Below are 9683 nucleotides of genomic sequence, written 5' to 3'. Positions count from 1 at the left end.
GCACAGCAACGTGCTTCACTCTTTTAAGTAGGTGAGGGGGGGCTGTCCTTGCAGGCACATAAATTTGGTCTTGGATCAGGTGGTCTCCAGGGGTCTTCCCATCCCCACCCCCTGCCTCATCAGTGGTCAGGAGGCCAGGCAGATGGAGGAGACCTTGGCGAAAACCCTGCTAGGTTGCACCTCCTCAGGCATCTCTCTCGGGCCCATCTCACCCCAGGCAGCCAGGCAGCAGCTGATGGTGCGCACCTGCACAGTGAGCACACACAGTAGGCGCTCAATAAACCTCAGCTGAAATTTTTATGACCATGAGCCCTCCCGGCACTGAGGGGACACTGAAGGGCTGCTATCCAGGGTCCCCATCCTGCTGTTCTTGCAGCGGTGGCAAAGCCGGGAGATGGCTTTAGTTTAAACAAAACTGTTTCACATGGTTTGTGCTGGCATCCCCCATGGCGACAAGTGACACTGACGTTGCTTCCCTGGCTTCCTGTCTACCCCTTGTAGATGCCCAGGGAACGACCCCAGGTGGGACTGACTTGGTGGTGTGCCCTGAGTGGCCTAACCCAGTTCCTGAGCTTATGACCTAAGACGGCCAATCAGAGCAAAGCCCAGAACTTCTGGTGGATGATGGAGGGGTAAGAAGCCCTTTCCTGTCTTCTGGGTGAGCTGCATGAATCTGAACAGGGCTGTGGAATAGCTGCAAGGGAAGCTGGCCCAAGTATGAAGCCAGCACAGGAGAGTGAAGAGAATGCCTGAGAAATGACCGAAGCCCTTACCAGCCTGCTACTGGCCAGCCTCAAAGCCAAACCTGCAACCCGAGGGAGGTCTGAGATACGTGAGCCATACATCTACTCTATTTTTAATCTGGTTTGAGTTTTTCTGTTACCCATCACCAAAAGCATCCTAAAAAATACACATACTTTGAGGATCCCCCTTTTCCGAACTGTGGAAACTGAACTGAGTAGATAGCTTGATTTGATGAAAAGAAGACTCACAAGCTCCAGGTGAGCAGAACCCCTGTTTGTACTGCCCATCCCCACTCTCCCTGGTGCCTGTAAGAAGAGTGCTTGGATTGTAGGAGGCACTCAGTACACATCCGTTGAATGATGAGTGAATGAGTGAACAGGTGGTGTCAGAACACTGAATCCAATCCTGGTTCTGCCACTTGACTGGTAGTGTGGCCCCAGGCAGGTCCTTCCTCTGGCAGTGCCTGGGTTTCCCCATCTGTACAGTGGGGCTCACTCCTTGGCAAAGCCAGGAGATGGCAGGCAGGCTGTCGTGGTGGTGGGAAGACCCATGGATGGGGAAGTTAAGACTGCAGTGTGATGGGATGCTTTGGTGTGGCCTGTCTCGCTGTGGTCTTATAACTCCCACCAAACGATTGGGTAGGACCATGCTCATGTGCTTGGAGCCCTGACGAGGGGATTGGTCAGTTTTGCCATCCCACAAGGCTTAAAATGAAAGCCAATTCCAGAGCAAAGAAGGATCTCACCACCACCAAGGAGGAATAGCCAGGCACAGAGTGGAACCCTGCATTGAGAAGCTCCTGGAACCAGGAGACAGAGAGAGAGAGAGGGATTTAACACTGAAGACGGTGAGAAGCAGTGGCAGAGAAATGGCGGCAGGAGATGGTACAAAGTCTTCCTGGCCCGTGGAGTGATAAAACTGAGTGCCTTTGGGCAGGAGACTTGCTGGTGGAGTAGGGTGCCTCCAGGGCACATGGTGGAGCTAGATTTACTGATCCACAGAGCTACAGCTGAGGGCCTTCAGCTGAGGCTTGCTGGTGGGGTGGGGTGCCTTTGGGCACTTATCAGCAGAGCTAAAAGAGCTTTGTAACATTTGCCTGAGCAGGGCCGAGGCTGAGGGCCACAGAGGCGTGCCTGTGGGCACAGCAGAAAAGAGGCTGACCTGGTAGAATTGTATCCTGAGCATTCCTGAACCTTAATTGTAACCTGTTAAACCAAACCCAACCTGTTGTCGTCGATTCTGACTCAGGGCGACCCTATAGAACAGAGCAGAACTGCCACAGGGTTTCCAAGGAACAGCTGGTGGATTCGAACTGCCAACATTTCTGTTGGCCGCCATAGCTCTTAACCACTGTGCCACGAGGTCTCCCGTAACCTGTTACTTCCCTAATAAACCCCATAATTTTGAGTACTGTCTGTGAGTTCCCAGGGGCCATTGCAGTGAATTATGTAAACCAGCAGAGTAGAGTGCCATGGGAGGGACAGTTGGTGTCAGAACTGGTAAAGATGGTGGAGAGAGGACGCGTGTCAGACCTTGGTCTCACAGGAATCAGCCTTGGGCTGCTGATCTTGATTCTCCTTCCCCCTTGTGAAGTTAGAGGTCAGACACCGCCCTGCCCCCCACACCATTTTTATGAAGCCTGGAACCCGGAAGCGATGGAGGCATTATTTCAAATGGCTCCGCCAGGGGCTGAGTCTTATAACCCTTAAGTAAAGCAGCACTTAGCCTTGGGCATCGAAGGATCTCATCTGGAGTTCCCAGAACAACTTGGAGAGCTTTCTGTGTCTTCCTGGAACCTGTGTCAAGCAGGCCTAGGATGAAGATGCTGCACTCCCCGTTTCAGGAGGTTCAGTCCACACCCAGGACCATGACACATCTGGGCTGGCTGACTCGGAGGGGCCGCGCGGAGTTGATTCCGATTCACAGCCACTCTATAGGACAGAGCTGAACTGCCCCATAGGATTTCCAAGGCTGTAATCTTTACAGTGGCGCAGTGGTTAAGAACTCGGCTACTAACCAACAGGTCAGCAGTTTGAATCCACCAGCCATTCCTAGGAAACCCTATGGGGCAGTTCTACTCTGTCCTATAAGATCACTATGAGTTGGAATCAACTCGACGGCAACGGGTTTTTTAAATCTTTACAGAAGCAGACTGCCACATCTTTCTCTTGTGGAGAGGCTGACGGGTTCAAACCGCTGGCCTTTCAGTTAGCAGCCAAACACTTTAACCACTGTGCCACTAGGGCTCCTTGAAGGCAGTCCAGGGTGGTGCAGTGTTTTCAGGTCACCAAGGTTCTGTCTTTCTGCACCTTCTTCCTTACTGCACTGGCCTTATTGCCTCCCGGTCACAAAATGGCAGCCAAGCTCCAGGCACTTCAACGGCAAGAAAGCAATGGGCTGGCCTAGGTGGAGAAAACCTTTCTCAGGGGCCCTCAGCAAACGCCCCCTTTATCTCATTGGCCAGAACAGGGTCATGTGCCTAGCCCAGAACAGGGGCCAAGGCCCTTTGGCTGAGATCGCCACTTGATAACTGTTAGCAGGAGAGAAGAGGGGAAAGCCCTTGCTTTCCTCCCGAGGCCACAGGCACAGGTAAGGTGGCCAAAGCCCCGGGAGGCAGATGTTTCCCCAGGCTGAGCCTGCAACATGCTTCACATTCCACATCCCAGGCCTCGCCCCCAAAGACTGGTCTTCTGATGGCAAAGTCAACCCTGGCACACACCGCCCTCCCAAGCCACAGGACTGCCTCTTCGGGTCACTTCAACTGAGGACTTCAGGTCTATAATGAAACCCTACCAGGTGTCATCCAACAGAGGGGCCACCTCCTAGTGGTTTCAATGACATCCCCCCCGCCACTCGCCCAGCAGGAGCATGCTTAGCTGTTCCAGCCAGGGCTCTGGCAAAGGTGCCATGGCCATGTGTCAGTGAGACTGAGAGCCTCGCCAAGCTCAATGTGACCCTGTGTTTATTTATTTTGCTCTTCACTTGTATTTGTTTGTACCCTTCAAGAATCTCAGCCTTGGAATGTCAAACTTCATGTCTAATTATGATGAAAATAAATTTGGCTTAACAGCCTTCTCCACCGTGATTACAACCTCTTCCCTTTTCCCTCCACCTGCCCACTCACTGGCAGCACGCCCTTGGCAGTGCACTGTACAGTGGCTCCCCCTGCTGTGGGCACAGGGCACAGCCAGACACAGGGCCTTGAAGAGCAGGCTCCCATTTGGAAATGACGGATGCTTAGTGACAGTGGGATGCTCTGCCGCCTCATTCGCAAAATGGGAACAGGTCGCCTACTTTGCCGAAGTCCTGTAATTCTGACCAAACAAAGATCAAACCCAGTGCCGTCGAGTCGATTCCGACCCATAGCGACCCTACAGGACAGAGTAGAACTGCCCAGTAGAGTTTCCAAGGAGTGCCTGGCAGATTCAAACTGCCAGGCCCTTTGGTTAGCAGCCGTAGCACTTAACCACTACGCCACCAGGGTTTCTGTAATTCTGACAGCATTCAGTAAATGCTTCTTTTGGCTAAAGATTGTATAAAAACAGTTGCCACTGAGTTGATTCCGACTCACAGTGACCCCATGTGTGTCAGGGTAGAACTGTGCTCCATAGGGTTTTCAATGGCAGATTTTTTGGACGTAGGTAGCCAGGCCTTTCTTCTGAGGTGCCTCTGGGTGGACCTGAACCTCCAACCTTTCAGTTAGCAGCTGAGTACATAACTCTCTGCCCCAGACAGGGACTCCAAAGCTTGTGTAGGAGGGTACAATTTGAGAAACTAAGAATAAAAGCAGCTCTCCTTTCTCTAAAGAAAAAAATATAGTTTACCCAATAATTAAGTTTACAATAATTTACCCATGTTTTTCTATTAAAAATGGAAATAGTATAAGGAGACAAAACCAAAAACACATTCAGTATTTTTATTTCATTTTCTAACAGACAACTTACATACCTCCCCCCTTCCTTTAAGTCAGTGTGACAATTTTCCAACATAAACTACTTAAAGAGAAGCTTTGGTCAAGAATGGAGCAGCCTAAAAAAAAAAAAAAAAAAAAATTCACTGCTGCTTTAAAAAAACAACCCAACACTTTCACCAATTATATTCAAACAAAAACACACACACAGTATTTGCACGATACATGTTTTCAGTGTTTCTTGCGGGCAGGGAGGCAGTCAGTCGCTGTTTGTCATGCTAGATCAATCTTGGACGTTTGCTCAGCTTCACATTATCCGAAGGCCCTGGATAGAAGACTCTAAAGTCTTGAAGAAGGCAGAGAAACACAGATAATTGCTTAAGACTGTCTGCTCATACACTGCACTATACTCACTGTACCACACTGTACTACACTATGACACCCTCTGCTCGGCTGAGGTGCAGCCCCTGCCCGTGTGACCCTGCCCCCTCCTCTGTGACCAGCTCTCCCAGGTCTTGGCCTTCTGCTAGCCCCTTCAGGCCTGTATGTTCCCTGTCCATCGCCCCAGCCCCTAGGGCTCCTGGCACATTTCCCTGCAGTTCTAGGCCAGGCGGCATGTCCTATCTGGGCCACAGCTTTTAAGCGTGTGGTCCCTCCTCTTTGCATTCTAAACACCTAATGGCAGGGACCCTCCAGCCAGCCAGGCAATCCACAGAGCAGGTGCTCAGAGGTTTGCTACAAGAGGCAAATACACTGGGCCTCCCTAGCATGTACCAGTGCGAGAGGAGAGAGAGGGACTGGACCTGAAGGGTTGAGGAAATGGAGGGCTGGGTTAGGGACACGTGAGAAAGATTTCCTATCACTGCCAGTAACTGCCCTGAACCCAAAAACCAAACCTGTTGCCATCGAGTTGACTCTGGCTCATAGTGACCCTACAGGACTGAGTAGAACTGCCCCATAGGGTTTCCAAGGAGTGCCTGGTGGATTTGAACTGCTGACCTTTTGGTTAGCAGTCATAGCTCTTAACCACTGCACCACCAGGGATTCCCAGAAACGCACAGGTAGGGAAAAAACTGTGTAAGTGTCTGCCTGCTTGGGAGGTTAACAACCAGGAGAAATAAATTTAAAGCCACACAGAGGAGCTTCCTCTCCAACTCCTGCTGCTCCTCCCTGGTTCCTTATCTCAGTGAGAGGCCTGCCACCCACCCAACCCCCAACCTAGAGACAGTCAAGTCCTTATGGATTTGTCCCTCACTGTCACTGTGCCTTTGAGTCCCTGGATGGTGCAACTAAATGGTTAATGTGATCAGCTGCTAACCAAAAGGCCGTCTACCCAGAGGTGCCTCGGAAGAAAGGCCCGGCAATCTACTGCCAAAATATCAGCCATTGAAAACCCTATGGAGCACAGTTCTACTTAGCCACTCATGGGGTTGCCATGAGTCAGAATACACTTGATGGCAACTGGTTTGGTCTGGTCACTATGTCCTCCATTTGGCCTCCTAAATCTGGCTCCAGTCCAGAACCTCTGGCCCCAGTCCAGAACCTCTGGCCACACCCTCTGCCACTGCTGGAGTTCACTCCTCATTACTTGTTCTCTGGACTCCCCACTGCCAGTCCGGGCCATTACACCTCCAACCTCTGCTTTCTCCTGAGGTTCTGTGACAGGCCTTGAGTGTCTCCATCAAGCCCTACCTCCTCGCCTTGGCCACGTCATGGCTCCTTTTTCTGGTTCCAGCTCCTGTTTCCGTAGGACCCACGCCATAGCAGGCCCGTGAATGCCACATGCACCCTCTTAGCTCTGTGCTGGCCTGGCCCACGCTGCTTAGAGAGAGCTTAGGCTGCTCTCCTCTCCTTTCTCCCCACCTTCCCTCCCAGCAACCCCCCACTGCAGCTCCAGATGCAGCCCTCCGATGGGTGAATTTTACGTGTTACCTGGCTGGGCTGTGGTACCCAATGGTTTGGTCAAACGCTAGTCTAGATGTTGTTATGAAGTAGTTACATATGATTAAATCAGTTGGCCTCAAGTAAAGCAGATGACGGTCCAAAATGTGGGCGGGCCTCATCCAAACACTTGAAGGCTTTAAGAGCAAAAAGGGAGGTTTCCTGAAGCATTTTGCCTCCAGACTATAAACAGACATCTTGCCAGAATTTCTCTCCCAAGACTGCTAGAATTCCCAGTCCGTTGCCTGACCTGCGGATTTTGGACTTGCCGGCCCCCACAATCACGTGAGCCAATTCCTCAAAAAATAAATCTCTCTCTCTTTATGTATCTTACTGGTTTTGTTTCTCTAGAGAACCCTAAGACACCCCCAATTTCCTCAGTGTAAAAACAAAGGCCATGCCTTCTCTTCTGGGGCTCCACCTATCCCCCCACCCTGTACCAGGTACTGACCTCTCTCTTCCACCAGACAAACCCCTCAAGGGCAAGGGTTTCATTTCCTTCACTTCCATATCCTGAGTCCCTGTCACCAGGCACTTCCTGAATGTTAATTAAATTAGTGGAAACTGTGAAACTGTCTATCCAGTTACACTTAGGTTGGTGCCCAACATAGGGCCTGCTCCCAAAAAAGCACTCGATTTTTTCCTCAGTGAGTAAGTGGACACCTAAAAGCATGTATGCTGTCTCATTGAGGAAAATGTGGTTTCTTCCTGCTAGTAATTTCCAGGTTTAAAGAGAACTATAGTCTGTTGTTGTTATGTGCCGTTGAGTGATTCTGACTCACAGCAACACTACAGGACACACTAGAACTGCCCCCTAGGGTTTCCAAGGAGCGGCTGGTGGATGCCAACTGCTGACCTTTTGGTTAGCAGTCTAGCTCTTAATCATTGTTTTTTTTTTTAAATACTCTGTATTTCTGATGTTCCAAGAAACAAGGAACTTTTTTCTCACAGTAAGAGTTTTAACACAAACAAGATGTGTTCTGAAAGGGAGAAAATACCTTGAAATCCCAAATTGTCATGGCTCCATCGATGCCAGTAGTGCAGAATTTACGACAATCCTGTTTGTCCACCTCATAGATAGACACTTGACTGAAAAAGACGAAAACAGATCGTGAGGTGGGCGGTGACAGGGAGCGGCAGCCCTCCTGACTGACAGCACCGCCGGAAGCTTAGGGAATGGGTTATCTGTCAGCCCCTGCATATCACGTGGTCCATCAACTGAGGCAGCATGAGAAAACATCCAAAGGGAGCTTTATTACTGGATGTCCAGAAAAGGAAAGACTGAGTACGGGGAAGGTTAAGAAGCTGCATTATCTAAGGTGACCTGGAGAAGCAGGATAATCCAGACCACGCAGCATGCCAAAGGCCCCCCCACGGATGGGCAGGACGGGAGCAGTGACTGGAATGGAAACAATTTTTTAACTAGAGGCACGAGGAAGCATGACTGAAATCCCATGGCTCCAAACAAAAACTCCCAAAACACCCCCAAGATGGCCAGGACACAGAGCCTTCCTTGTGCTTGAAATTAATAATCATACATGCTAGCAACAGGCAGACACACACTCCACAAGATTCCAGCCTACCCAAGCAGAGGAAGAGGTAAATGCAACAGCTTATCCTAGCCTAATTACCTGAAAAACTTACAGTGAATTGAGTCTAGAGCTCAGACAGCATTTTTCTGTCTTCTGAGATGTCTAGAACTTACCCCTCTAGGGCACAGAGGACAAACCGTGACCTGCAGTACCTGATTTTTATTTACTTTTTTTTAAAATATAATTTTATTTATTTTATTGTTGAGGATACATACAGAAAAACATGCACCAGTTTCTACATGTACCATTTAGTGACATTGATTACATTCTTCAAGTTGTGCAACCATTCTCTCCTTTTCTGAGTTGTTCCTCTCCCATTGCATAAACTCACTGCACCCTAAGGTTCCTATCTAATCTTTCGAGTTGCTGTTATCAATTTGATCCCCTATAGATAGATCTTAGAAGAGCATAATGTTCAAGGTAGACCTTTTTTACTAGTTAAGCTAAACTATTATTCAGTTTTAACATGACTTCAGGGGATATTTTTGGTTTAAGATTTAAAGATTATCCCAGAGCAATAGTTTCAGGGATTCTTCCACCTTCCATGGCTCTAGAAAGTCTAGAGTCCATGAAATTTTGAAATTGTATTCTGCATTTTTCCCCTTTTAATCAGGATTATTCTATGGAATCTTTGATCAAAATATTCAGTAATGGTAGGAGGGCACCATCCAGTTCTTTGGTTCTCATGGCAAAGGAGGCAGTTGTTCATGGAGGCAGTTAGCCACACATTCGATATCCTCCTCCTATTCCTGACTCTTCCCCTGTTGCTCCAAGTAAACACAGACCTACTGTTATGCCTTCGATGGCTGTTTGCAAGCTTTTAAGACCCCAGGCCCTACATGATGAACTAAGAGGTAGAAGAGAAGCACTGAACACGTTATCAGGCCAATTAGCTGGAACGTCCTATGGAGCCATGACCCTAAACCTCCAAATCGAGGAACCAAATTCCATGAGATGTTGCCTGTACACAAGCAGCCTCAGCAACTATTCTTTTTTTTTGGTCATTATTGTAAATATGTCTATCATACAATTTTTGCCAATTCAACTTTTTACAGGTGTGCAATTTATTGACAGCAATTACAATAAGTACCTGTGTAACCCTACCCTTAATCAATGCAATTTTTCCATCACCGTTATCCTACCTTTTCCCCCTCCCTCTCGCCCCTGGTAACCACTAATAAACTTCGGTCTCTATACATTTGCTCTTTCTTGTCTTTTTATGTACGTGAGGTCATACAATATTTCTCCTTTTGTGATTGATTTATTTCACTCAGCATAATGTCTTCCAGCTCCATGCATACTGTAGTGTGTATTGGGACTGCATTTCTCCTACCGGCTCAGGAGTATTCCATTGTTTTGTTCATCCATTCATCTGCTGATGGGCATTTAGGTTGTTTCCACCTTTCGGCTATTGTGAATAGAGCTGCAGTGAACACTGGTGTACATGTCTGTGCTTGAGTCTCTACTTTTAAGTCTTTTGCATACATACCTAGGAG

At 48.7% G+C, this 9683-nt stretch overlaps 1 protein-coding gene across 5 annotated transcripts in view; it reads right to left on the bottom strand.

Annotated features, from left to right (window-relative positions):
- Nucleotides 1-4646: 4646 nt before the first annotated feature.
- Nucleotides 4647-9683, bottom strand: part of ARPC1A (actin related protein 2/3 complex subunit 1A) — a 31116-nt gene continuing 26079 nt past the window's right edge. For 4 of the 5 annotated variants that reach the window (XM_064296047.1, XM_064296049.1, XM_064296048.1 and 1 more), the window contains 3 exons: nucleotides 7594-7684; nucleotides 6587-6732; nucleotides 4647-5000 (listed from right to left, as the gene is read on the bottom strand). In XM_064296047.1, the coding sequence (XP_064152117.1) occupies nucleotides 4994-5000; nucleotides 6587-6732; nucleotides 7594-7684 (244 nt within the window). In that variant the 3' untranslated portion in view covers nucleotides 4647-4993. The remainder of the gene's footprint in view (nucleotides 5001-6586; nucleotides 6733-7593; nucleotides 7685-9683) is intronic. The other variant, XM_010596281.3, reaches the window with a different exon arrangement.

The sequence above is a fragment of the Loxodonta africana genome, chromosome 12 (genome assembly GCF_030014295.1).
Source record: "Loxodonta africana isolate mLoxAfr1 chromosome 12, mLoxAfr1.hap2, whole genome shotgun sequence".
Classification (NCBI taxonomy): Eukaryota; Metazoa; Chordata; class Mammalia; order Proboscidea; family Elephantidae; genus Loxodonta; species Loxodonta africana.
The sequence above is the reverse complement of the archived record's forward strand: the minus strand, read 5'-3'. Positions and strand labels throughout refer to the sequence as shown.